This window comes from Arthroderma uncinatum (genome assembly GCF_011692745.1).
Source record: "Arthroderma uncinatum strain CBS 119779 chromosome Unknown scaffold4, whole genome shotgun sequence".
NCBI classification, from domain to species: Eukaryota; Fungi; Ascomycota; class Eurotiomycetes; order Onygenales; family Arthrodermataceae; genus Arthroderma; species Arthroderma uncinatum.
In genome coordinates this window covers 2,138,413-2,151,028 of record NW_022983866.1, presented here as the reverse complement: position 1 = coordinate 2,151,028, position 12,616 = coordinate 2,138,413, and the positions used below count along the sequence as shown (strand labels likewise).

The window sequence follows — 12,616 nt, the reverse complement described above, 5'->3', positions numbered from 1 at the left end:
ACATCAACATCTACATCGACATATTTGGCCTCAGAGACATCTATCTTGACGTATAATCTTCAACGCATCGGAAACACTGAACCCATATGATCTCAGAGTTGCCTTCTTCTCCAGCAGGCGAAATGGCTTGCACACCCCTTAAACGCACCCTGGATCAGTCGCTTGGAGCATCGTCTCCAAGCATCAGGAACCTAAGTCACACACCGACTGATTCCATATCGTCAACTAGCAGCTGGTCCACATCGGTCGCACCTCAGAATCATAAAGATCTTCTACCAGACGCGAAATGCGGTGACTCCATCGACAGTAAATTGTCCATGGAATGGAACCCGGCTAATGAAAGGGTTGGCCTCTGAGCCCAATTTTTTTTAATCTTTTATATATGCTAATTTGAGAAAATCTTTTTAGCTGATTCGCGAGCCTTACGACTACATCGCAGCGCTGCCTGGAAAAGAGATCCGTAGGCGGCTTCTAGATGCGTTCAATGTTTGGTTGAAGGTGGATGATGAATCGTGCGAGATTATTGCACGAACAATCACGATGGCACACAATGCTTCCTTGATGTACGGCCAAACCCCTTGCTACCCGCTGTTTTATCGTTTATGCTGACATAGGTCAAGGATCGATGATATACAAGATAACTCCCAGCTCCGAAGGGGCGTCCCAACAGCACATAGGGTTTACGGCATTGCCCAGACCATCAATTCGGCGAATTATGTCTACTTTCAGGCACAACAGGAACTTATGCGTTTGAAAAACTGGCCACAGGCGTTGGCAATCTTCAATGAGGAGTTGATAAATCTCCATCGCGGCCAAGGGATGGAGCTCTTCTGGCGTGATAACTTTCAACCACCTTCCGAGGGAGACTACCTCCAGATGATAGCAAACAAAACAGGCGGACTCTTCAGACTAATTCTTCGACTTCTGCAGTGCGCCAGCACGCGTATTGTGGATATTACTCCTTTGGCTAATGTGGTTGGCCTGTTTTTCCAGATTCTGGATGACTACAAGAATATGGTGGATGACAAGGTAAACATTTGATATCGAACTTCCTGACGATGCCTGATTGTATACTAACAGATGTTAGATGGCCGCTCAAAAAGGCTATTGCGACGACTTAACGGAGGGCAAGTTCTCCTTCCCAATATGCCATGCCATATGGACCGAAAGCTCTAGAAAGGACGACATCCTTGATATATTACGGATGAAAACCGAGGATGACACTCTCAAAGCTTGTGCAGTCATGAGCCTCCGCCAATCTGGGAGCTTTGGGTATACGAGGGAGGTTCTTGAACAACTGAACAAGAGGGCAAGGGAGCTTTTGCTGGACCTTAAGATTCCGAATCCTAAGCTTGAAGCTTTGCTGGATAACCTAGTGAAAAGTCTCCAGGCTTGTCATTAACAGATGACCCTATTTCTTTTTATTGCTACAATTTTACTGTCTTGGGGTTTTCTTCTCTTTCATTTTGTTTCCTTTTTCCTTATTTTCTATGTATGATCACTTTTTGTTACAATGTCATGATGATAAATTGTCCTCTTTAAGAATGAGTACCCACGCATGTAAACAATCACATTATTCCCGCATCTATAAACTAGACAACTCCTGGGTTCATAAACCAAATGAGTTACTGTAATTCTGTTCCTCATCCCTCACCATGCTTCGAGTTTGAGATGTAAATTATATTTCCTTTTCAACAGCCATCTTTAACTAAGATATCATTGGTTGAAATTTTAGGCCAAGCCCCTTTATTGAATATCCATAGGCTCTGAACTAGCATCAGTTAATTAGATCTGCCTCTTTTATTATTAGCGGTGTTATTATCTACGTCATGCCAACCAACGTGGCCAGCCTGATCTAGAAAATGGACGAGCTGACAAAGACCAGTGGTACAAGCACACATTTCGAAACTACCCAGTCCATATTGTTGATTATATTATTTTCAACCACAGATACCCACCCGCTTTCCCCCCAAAAGCTGTTTGTTATTATGCACTAGCAATAATAATGGCACCTTTACTCCGTAGTTGCTATTTTAATCGAGGGAGAAGAAAATAAACATTCCCGATCTCTTCATCCCTGATCCTTTGATCCGCCACCGAAACTCCCGCCGACAAGCTTCTCATCAACTATGCTCCAAGACAATCCCGTTGATCCATTCCATTGCTACCCTATGGATGAGATGGAATATTCGATTTTTGGTGTAGAGGCTGGAGCAAGCCTCTACATATTTCTCTTTCAAAAGAACTAGAAAGTCCTCTGGTTTTTGACCGATTAGCGAGGACAACCACTTCTCAATCCAATTCGTGCCACTCTGATACCCTCGCCCGAGTTGTCTAGAGAATTCGCTTTTGACGCCATCTTTTCAAGGACGAGTGACCAGGGCAAAGTGGAGAGAGATGGTGAAACTTCCAATGCTGTCGTCGGGGCTCGGGCGGGCAGGTTATAGAACCAGGCTGGCCGTTCAAGCTCTGACATTTTTAGTTCTGCTCTGGACTTTTTCAATATGGACACAAACAGAAGCTTTTGAGCAAGACAGATTGGTGGAAAAACGTGTGGATGTCTTCCGGGACTTGGAGTCGTTACTCCATGCCCATAGAGCCTCTAATCTGCAGGTGTCAGGCCTTGATGTGAGTTATATTATTGGTATAGTTATAAATTGAATGAGGCTAACTGTGTTTCTCATAGCTTATATCTGAGTCACAGGAAATATTCAGCGGCATGAACGAGACTTCAGACCCTTCGGAAAGTGGTACAAATAATATATTTGTATTGCTCAGCACTCATGTCTCCCGGCCTCGCCATTGGATGCGGAAGAGTATTGCACGTTTACTTCAATTGGTGGGAGGGTCGAAGCAAGCCATGCTGGCTGCGGCTATTTTTGCTGTGATGATCACTGCGCAATACCTGTTACCAAAACGTGGTCAATCCGGCGTTGGTCCTTCCCCTGAGTCACGGTAAGGAGTGCGGACCGTCATGGTTATTATCATCTTTGCATCACTATGTATTTCTGACAGCGAATACAGGTCCAACCCCCGGAGTCAACCCCCGATTCTTGTCAACAGCCAAGGTAAAAAAGCAGCAACCGGGCCTGTTGCTACCCTTTCAAGGAATACCAAGCGTAATGGGCGCCCTGAAGATGACAAGATACGAGCTATGACCGATGATAAGGTTGCTGAACTTGGAGCCCAAGGCGCAGTTCCCCTTTATAGCCTCGAAAAACTTCTCCAGGACCCAGCAAGAGCAGTAAAAGTCAGGCGAAAGGTCGTTTCTCGTTATGAATGCATATCTCAGTCGAACTTCTCTTTAGAAGGCTCTCATCTTCCACACGAAGGTTATGACTACGCAAAGGTCCTCGGTGCATGCTGTGAAAACGTGATTGGATATATGCCTCTTCCGGTTGGGGTTGCAGGACCCCTGAACGTGGACGGAACCCGAGTTTTTATCCCTATGGCAACGACTGAAGGCGCTCTTGTGGCCAGTACAAACCGTGGCTGCACTGCTATTAATGCTGGGGGTGGTGTTGTCACTGCCCTGTTGGCCGATGGTATGACCCGGGGGCCAACCGTCCGTTTCCGCGACCTTCAACGCGCCAGCGAGGCGAAGGCCTGGTTGGATTCTGAGCATGGATACCGATCAATCGAAGCAGCTTTCAACTCTACTAGCCGCTTCGGTCGTCTTCAAAGTGCTAGATCCGTCATTGTCGGTTCCGAGCTGTTCATTCGCTTCAAGTCATTCACGGGCGATGCTATGGGGATGAACATGATGTCAAAAGGCGTGGAAAAGGCCCTGGCAGCGATGGTGGAAGGCGGGTTTGAGGATATGCATGTTACGTCACTCTCCGGAAACTATTGTACTGACAAGAAATCTGCCGGTATCAATTGGATTGAAGGACGTGGTAAAAGCATTAGTGCACAGGCAACGATACCCGGAGATGTTGTCAGAACAGCATTGAAAACTGATGTGGATACATTGGTTGACCTCAATAGGAGCAAAAACCTGGTTGGAAGCGCTGTTGCAGGGTCCGTTGGAGGCTTCAACGCGCATGCCGCAAATATCGTTACGGCCATATTCATTGCTACAGGCCAAGATCCAGCTCAAAATGTTGCAAGCAGTAGCTGCCTGACCACCATGACGAAGTAAGTTCACCCCTGCCTTTTATGTCTCCCATTGCTATAATTCAGGGGAAGCAGGATGTTAACAATATTTTGCAGGGTCGGTGAAGATCTCCAAATTTCCGTTTATATGCCCTCAATTGAGGTAGGAACTGTTGGAGGCGGAACGATACTCGGTCCTCAGCAGGCAATGCTTGACTTGATGGGTGTACGAGGTTCGAAGGAGGATTGCCCCGGAGGGAATGCACAGAAACTCGCTAGAATCGTTGCCTCAGGAGTGTTGGCGGGAGAGTTGAGCCTATGTTCAGCACTTGCGGCTGGTTCGCTGGTCCGAAGCCATATGGCGCATAACCGAAAATGAGCATTTATTATCGTTATATAGATCAAGACATGGATAGACGAATATTAATACCTAGAAATAGCTGCAATTAACACGATTTTTTTTATACCTGCTGTAGTAAATAGAATATTATATGGAGAGGGATATAATGGACCTTACCTACTAATGTCGTTGGAACCTTGGAAGATATGTACTTCAGAGGTGAAAAGGTTGTGCTTCAAGTTTCCATAGCCACCTCTTACCAGGAAAACTGACCCCTGAAAGGATAAGGAATGATTTCCAACAGATCGAGTATTAAGCCAAGAAATTAATTTGTCTATTATTCCCGAAAGCCTTGTCTAACTATCCCCTATATTCTTTTTATCGTACTCTAACCCTTTCATCGCGCCATCTGCATCGAATGATGCATCCCCTTCAAGAAATGTCGACCAGTCTGTACTTGAGATATCTGTATTCGACTGCATCTGAGGAGAACCAAAGCCAAACTTCCCATTGCTAAAGTCCTCAGATCCGAGGGCATCCAAGTAGGCGTTCACGTTAAAGTCCATCTCAAATCCCTCTATAGCTCCCGGGAACATCTGATCAAGGTCCATTGAGCTAGGGGGTTCAGAGAAGTCGATAGGAGCTGTAGATCGGCTAGTGAGTGGCATACCATCAGATGTATTATTATGAGACTGGGGGGAAAAAGGAGATGGCGTTGGGAGGTCTCGTAGGGCAGACGTGTTCATCAAATCGTCTGGGAGGGTCCAGTCAAGAGTGGATTGAGAAGGTGCCTGAGAAGGCGCTTGAGAAGGCGCAACTTGTGATAGCGCTTCTGGTGGTATTGTGTCGTTGACCAAGGCTGGCAGAGATGATACCGATGTTGCCGGCTGTGGGTGTTCTTTCTCTAAGCCTGTATCATCCCCCTGCTTAAAGACCCAAGAATTCAGCCATGAAAGCTCATGTTGTGCCATCTTGCAACTGCTGTTCTTCTCAAACCATGACTTAAGTTTCCGAAGGACTCTCATGAGCCTATTTGCCGGCCATAGAGTCCCCCAGCCCGCAAACATCTGAATCAGATGGTCAAGGCGCTCCCTGACTTTAAGCTCAGCGGTATGTACTTTCCCACCGTCTCCAGGAAGCTGCATAGCTGCGAAATGGAGCTTAACAAGAATAATGACCACGTAAACAATTCGAATAAAGTAGACTGTCGGTAGGGCGCGGATTGCTGACATGTCCAGAGAAAATATTATACGGAAGATGTTGTTCACTGTTTCTAGGAATTCGAAAAAGGTGGACTCATCAATAGTGAGTTTATGAGACTGTTCGCTTTCGGATTGGACATCTGATTCTGAACAGTGGTCTTGTCGAGAGGTTGAGTTCAACACGACGTCGTTGATATAGAGAGTTGCGAAGAGTCGAGAGAAGTCAAGGGTTTCTGCAAGAGGAGATCTTAGCTTAAAGGGAGGCAAAGAGAGAAGACGGGAAGAAATACCATTCCAGCAATCCTCCGGTACCGCATTAGTCCAATCTAGAAGCTGACGCTTGAATGCCCTATGGGTGACCTGAGCTTGGATCTCGTGCGTTGGGCTGGCGGCCGCCGAATTGTCCCAGTCCAGCTGGAGCTCATACTCCTCAATGATATGCTGCAATCTGATGTGTTGGCAAAACAGCTTATCAGATGGAAATGCGGCTGGTGAATTCTCAAGGGCCTCCAGGCACTCGTCCATATACCGTGTCCACCGCATCACATTCGGTGCATGTAGCGCCATAGACGTGCTAGTATAGTTAATCTCTAGTTCAAATCGAGTAATTCATGTTGGTGAGAGCTTACTTTGAACATATGTAGTGGCAGCCAAGCCAGACCCTTCTCGCGGCAAGGCTTTTTTCCTGGACAATGCTATTGGGGCCATTTAATCGTTGTTTCTGAATGAATGACGGGCCGCCCCACGACCTTGCTCCTAGCTTTTTGTCAAGCCCCATAATTATGGCCATATTCGAAGCCGTGTGGCTGAGCTGATAGACATCCATCTGTTCTCCAGGCTGAATCGGTTCAATCGGCTGATACCATGCTGCTGATATTATCAAAGCCTGAAGCACAGGAAGGGAATACTCGTTGGTCCTAAGCATGTAATGAAGGTATACCTGCACTATAAGTTTGCGTATGTTCCTCTGGGCAGACACCTCACAGAATCCAGCAGATGCAATGTCGAGAATCGAGAGGAAGACGACAGGTTTTGACTTTCGGATATCAGCTGCTTTGGTGTCGGCTGAGAACATCACGAAGGGGAGATTTGGCGCCATGCCAGTGATGTATCTATTGAAGATATTATTCGCCGTAGTCTCATCCAAGTTTTGGGAGATAACAGCGTCTATGTATGACGAGGGTATAGTGTCGTTCTCTGGACCCTCAAAAGCATTAACTGACGGAGTTTGTTGACCTAGAATTTTGTCAATACTAGTCCAACGATGTAAGGATCGGCTATTTTTGATGGGGATATATACTGACCAGCGGACGGGGACATTGACGAAGAAGGAATTCTCATTCCCTGAACGGCGTCTCGATGTGATGGACTGGATAGGGTCGAAGATAGCGGGTTCTGAGATGCACGACTGGCACTGTCAGCCCGTGGAGAGCTGGTAGCCGTGGGACTAGTTCTGGGATATGAATCTGAACGCTCCCGAGCGGACGCAGCCTGGTTGTGAGACTGCATGATCGAAGTTGCAAGGGCGTCTATCCGCGACTCGAGCTCGGCCATGCGGCTGTTGGACTGTTTTTGTCGTTTTCCGCTCTGCTCTGCGGGTATGCATATCTTCCCGGCCTTTTGGCATCTAGCACACGGCATGCCCGGGCTCGGTTGATTGCATCGTACTTTGGACAGTCGACATGACTGGCATGCTCTGGTTGGCAGACTCTCGCCGGGACCGTCTGCGCCAGCTCTGATTTCACCGGGAGTTAGTGGTGACATGTAGTTGGCAACGGGTGAGTGGTATTGAAGATTAAGCAAAGCAGGTGGCTCGGATAAAGACATCATGGCCATCCATACATATATATATGTATATAGATTCAAACAACGGGCTCTCTGCAGACGGGAAACGAGATGGATAGCCACACGCACTGTTCTTGACGGGGATTCTCTGTCTCCTTGTAGTTTTCTGGCTGTGTATTCGGGCGAAGGGGTTCACTTGTAGCATCGTTTCGGCCGTCCATCCTCGCTGAAGTTCCCGAAGCTGCGGCTCAAGACCCTTGCTGTGTGGATGGATAGTCGTCCGTCCTGATGTCTTGCTTGCTTATAATAAAAAAAGCCGTTCGGAGGATGTCCCGCCACCTCATGCGGCGCCAACTGAGCGTAATCTCACTTCTCCCTGCTCAAGCTGATGTATATAGCTGCTGAATATACCCCCAAGAGGCCGTCGAACGCCAAAGAGTGTGGAAATGACAGAGTTTCGTCCACTGACGTTATTTTAAATCCGCAGCGGAAACCAATGATCGATGGCCTAGTTACGTGACGCCGGCCTGCAGTTCAACCGCATCGCCTCGACTAAGCAGCCAGGGGGCCGTTGGAAACCAATAATCAACGGTGTGTAGCACTTCCTTACGCGATGACAGGCTGGGAAGTTCGACCACTTCGCCTCCACTGCCAGGGATCAGGCATGGATCAGACCAGAGTCGACACGCGCGCCCAAGGATCGAAGGTTTCTTCCTTCCAGACGGCCGGATGGCAGGGAAAATCGACTGGAGCAGAGAGACATATCTACCTTGTCCGAGACTCGAGAAGCAGCCTCTACTGCAGGCACTAATGAGGATTGACAGAGACGCCGAGTTCCCCCCTTTACTTCTACCCCTAACTAATTAACTGAACTAGACAAAACTCCACCCGCATCCTCCTTGGCTGTGGAAAGTCGAGCAAGGCTCGTGGGGACAAGGATGGAATCAGCATTGCCTGGTGTTTATTTCCCGAAAACGAGCTGATCAATTATATGTCTACAAAAGCGCGGATATGGGACTATTGGAACGCGTAGACAAGCTGGAAGTGTGTGAGACTGACGAATAGGTCGGCTGCGAATCCAACGGATGAATCCTTCTATAGAGATATGGGTTCTATTACTCATAAGCTGAAAAGAGAAATAATGGACCAAAGCCTAAAGGGGATGACAGTCAACTCTCTCCAAGGAGGAAGCGGATGGAGATGAACGGGGCTAAGACGGAGAAAACGGAGAAAACGGAGAAACGAACGTCCTCGACTGCAAAGCTGGAGCTTGAATTGAGCGATTAGGCCTCTAGGGGGAAACAAATCGCCCGAATCTACTCCGGGAGAACTGCTCTAGAACTTCAAGCGCCCTCGAGGGGGCAGACTCTGGCCGTAGCATCCTCTTATCGCATACGAGGCGGGGGGCGTAGAGTTCAAACAGGGCTTCTTAGGAGATTGCTTATAAAATGCTGGTATTACGTGGCTAGAGAGGTAATCCTGCAGCCAAAAGCAGACAACGACGCAAGATGCAGAAGAAACCCTCAAAAACGCCCCCGGCAAAGATCCAGACAAATACGGAGTACGCCAAGTTACTTTTTCTCCTTATCCAAAAGAGCAAAGGGTCAATGCTAAGGACCATGTGCCGTGAGCCCCAGATTCTGCACCTTTTTGGATCTTTCTGGATTGAGTTATAGAACGCATGAACGAAGGATCGCACATCAAGAAGGATTGCCAAGGGAGAAAGCGGTCAAGAGAATGCCGCAACCATTGAGGAAGATCCATCCCGGGGCCTCCCAGGAGTTAGAAAGATATCCACCCGTTGCTCGTGGGATTCAGGGTCTTATCCTGGTCTTACTATGCCACTTAATACGTGGAATAAGGACTGCAGCCTCTTAAATTTTGGACAAACATTCAGCTCCCTTCGAAATCATTGAGGATCTACTCCGTACGGAGTATGAGCGTTCCCATAGGGCATACCACAAGTCATCAGGCCGGGGCTATTGGCCCATCGATAGGGGTCGAAATAAGGGTATTGACCGGGCTAATCTCAACACTCTTCTATCCCCCCACCCGAAGCTCGATTGGAAGCTATATGACGGAGCAGAAACTCCACTGTTAGAAGCCCGGGTGGTCACCGATGGCCATATCAACGAGGCTAGCTCTATTTGGTTTACGCTCGATTCTGTTAGTAATAAAATCATAGCAGTATTTCCTATAGTCAGGATGCCCTGGTAAAGGCACTATAAATATCTGCAAAGCCTCTACAGATATTTGGTAGCGTGGAGCACAGTTACTGATGCATGCGAAGCAGGCTGTATGTAGGAAATTAGAAATAATGGAAAAACGTGGCGAAAGTCGCAGACTGCGGGCTAATATTCAAGGTCCTAGAGCATTTTACTCGTTTTGGTAATTTCTACGACGCTCGGCATCCATGGCAATGGATACGCAATGCATTTACTCGGGTTTGTGGGAGAGTATATACCGAAATAATTGTGTAGATCTAATTTCATGCATGAAAATCGAAGTCAATCAGGAAATGTCGTACGTCCTCCTACCTTTAATTCTCTTTTAACCCTGCGGCCAAGGATACTCTATGCGCTCAACTTCTGCTCTCGTATGAATACGGCACTGACCAATGCGAAGAAAACGAGGCCGGCCATAAACGTAAACGCTGTGGTTGTGGCACGGCCATAACAGTCTCGGACCACTTCCCTGGTCTGGGGGTCAAGGCTTTTGATATAATCAAGACTCTGTCTGACCCCATTAACAATCTCTTCGATGTTTTTGTTTCCCTTTAATGCTGATCGTAAGGAAGTCCGAAGGTATTGTTGGACAATACTGGCGGATAACGATATTGTAATGACTGACCCTAGTGATCGGTATAGATATGAGCAGGCAGTCGCGACGGCTTGATCCTCGGGGGGCGCATTTGCAACTAGATTTTGTTAGCTGTAAGTCCAATCCAAGCTGGTATAGAGATAGAATAGAGTGTCGTGGTATATACTTAATGCAATCAGTGTAGTGGTAACCCCAATGCCGTTTCCGAAAGCGCACATGGTCATCCCGATAATTATTAGCGGGGTGCTCTTGATGATCACTCCGGAACACAATACGATCATAATAAGCCCAACGGACAATAAACCGTAAGACCAAACGGTAATCCAATAGTACTTGCCGGTCTTCTTCATTAGCCATCCTCCGAATAATGAGCCAGACACTCCCAGCAAGATCGATGGCAGGAGTTTCATGCCAGCACTGGCGGCAGAGCTGCCATCGCTAGCCTGGAAGAAGAGAGGTATATAAAAGATTGCGGCAAGCCATCCACCAATGCTAAAGAAGTTGGTGAGGTAGCATGCAAGTAGGCCGCGACCGAACGTGATGTGAATAGGAGCAAATGGCGCCACAGCGAATCGGGATTCAACTACCATAAATAAGATAAACGCTACCGCAGATACAGCGAGCGATATGATAGTTATAGGTAGGGTCCATGAAACATTCCCTCCACGGTCTAGACCAAGGATAAGTCCAAAGACAGCAACAACGAGAACAAATGCTCCGAAGAAGTCGACTCGTTTCAGTTTTTCCCGCCAGTTTGACTGATCGGTGGCTGGCATTTTTAGGGTGAACAGTACTACTGCAAATGCAAGCAAACAGCATGGCCCTTGCGCGAGGAATGCCCTTTAAGAGAGGATGAGTTAATAAGAATTTAAGCTGGAATATCGGGATCCCACTTACCATCGCCAGCCAATAGTGTCTGCCAAAAAGCCACCTGTTGACCAAAGCTATTAGCTTTTATATCTAAACAACACGTATCCAGCATTATCGTTTGCTTACCTAGAGGTGCTCCAAGTCCAGATCCAGCCGACCAAACGATATTAATGACACCTTGCCAGACGCCACGATCTCTCAATGGAACGATGTCACTCATGATTATGCTTACAACAGTCGATAGGCCCCCGCCTCCAATGCCTTGGAATACCTATTTCACAAAATCAATTTCACGGTCAGCCTCTAATATGGTGCTGGTATTAAGGTGACATACCCTTGCAGCAATCAGTTGATTTATATTCTGAGCCAGTCCGCACAAGACACATCCGGTACCGAATATCGTATATCCAAATAGCAGACATGCCTTTCGCCCGAATATATCACTAAGACGGCCATATAGCGGTTGGAAAGCGGTCAGGGATAGGAAATAGGAGGTAGCGATCCAACTGGTCAAATTGAGAGCCTTGAGATCACTGCCAATCTTGCCATAACTTGCAACGATAATAGTCTGGTCGGCGGACGAGAGGAAGACCTAGATACACGTTCCTTCGATTAGCTTAAATCGAGCCTAGCTGTGGGTTTGTTGTCTCGACTTACCCCAATTGTGATGGCCGGCACGATATATTTCAATCGTGCCTGCAATTCTGGTATACCCTTGAATTGGGCAATTCTTGCGTCGTCAATTCCATTCCCACCTGCCGTTTCTTCGTCAGGCTTGCCATGTCCATTCCCCTCAGCTGTCTCAGCTGTCAGAACACCTGGGGATGAACCATTCACCGCCTGAGAGCCTAACAACGGAGAGCTCTCCGTTGCCGGTATCTGTGCATCTCGATCGGCAGGATGTGATGTCCTCATTGCTATAAACTCCGCACAGCCCTGACTCTCCTATAACCGAAAGAGAACTTCTTCGAGATTTCCTAGGCCGGGGTCGGCGCCAGAAGGCGCTTTATGTAAAATGCTAAGCATCAAGCTGCTCGGTAAGCAAAAGTGGGGCCGGCGCATTCCCCGCTTCACTTCTCTTCCGACTTCTCGTATCGCAGGCCAACCGGAGAGCAGCGCTGAAGTCTCTGGGAGTCATGAGATGAGCAATCTTGGTTCATCTTTCGTTTTCACGATACATAGGAAGCCGGTTCTTCTACGTCTCTTTTAAGGTGCGCGGCTAGCGGGTAAATATCACGTGGAGACGGCTCGTGCTTATGTAATTTAGCGGCTAAGCAGAGAGCACGTGCCATTTCCTTAAACGGCAATGCTGAAGAATAGTGGACAAACACTTATATACTATGAACATTTTCTTCATTTTGTAGTCAGTGGATGATTAGATACCATCACATAGTTACTTGGTAGACTGTGGATGTAAACAGCTATATTTCTCGAGTTTGTCTAAAAAAAATACGAACACCAGTTGACGCTTCGTTAGATGTTAACTCCTATCTCCGTAAAAAAC

General features: G+C 47.4%; 4 protein-coding genes across 4 annotated transcripts; 2 read left to right on the top strand and 2 right to left on the bottom strand.

Moving 5' to 3' along the window:
* Window positions 1-86: 86 nt before the first annotated feature.
* On the top strand, window positions 87-1,402 carry GIQ15_06001 (geranylgeranyl pyrophosphate synthase; the record flags this gene model as incomplete). Its single annotated transcript, XM_033553418.1, has 4 exons — window positions 87-344; window positions 409-563; window positions 621-1,029; window positions 1,088-1,402. The coding sequence occupies 4 exons, from the start codon at window positions 87-89 to the stop codon at window positions 1,400-1,402; spliced, it is 1,137 nt and encodes a 378-aa protein (XP_033404562.1).
* Window positions 1,403-2,860: 1,458 nt separating this feature from the next.
* On the top strand, window positions 2,861-4,474 carry GIQ15_06000 (hmg-CoA reductase; the record flags this gene model as incomplete). Its single annotated transcript, XM_033553417.1, has 3 exons — window positions 2,861-2,955; window positions 3,025-4,137; window positions 4,213-4,474. 3 exons carry the CDS (start codon window positions 2,861-2,863, stop codon window positions 4,472-4,474), a joined length of 1,470 nt encoding a protein of 489 aa, XP_033404561.1.
* A 317-nt stretch (window positions 4,475-4,791) lies between these two features.
* On the bottom strand, window positions 4,792-7,191 carry GIQ15_05999 (C6 zinc finger domain-containing protein; the record flags this gene model as incomplete). The annotated part of the gene is made up of 4 exons (XM_033553416.1): window positions 4,792-5,870; window positions 5,928-6,211; window positions 6,267-6,873; window positions 6,942-7,191. The coding sequence occupies 4 exons, from the start codon at window positions 7,189-7,191 to the stop codon at window positions 4,792-4,794; spliced, it is 2,220 nt and encodes a 739-aa protein (XP_033404560.1).
* Window positions 7,192-9,995: 2,804 nt separating this feature from the next.
* GIQ15_05998 (uncharacterized protein) lies at window positions 9,996-12,027 on the bottom strand (the record flags this gene model as incomplete). Its single annotated transcript, XM_033553415.1, has 6 exons — window positions 9,996-10,339; window positions 10,409-11,082; window positions 11,140-11,173; window positions 11,239-11,383; window positions 11,447-11,704; window positions 11,770-12,027. 6 exons carry the CDS (start codon window positions 12,025-12,027, stop codon window positions 9,996-9,998), a joined length of 1,713 nt encoding a protein of 570 aa, XP_033404559.1.
* Between the last annotated feature and the right edge of the window lie 589 nt (window positions 12,028-12,616).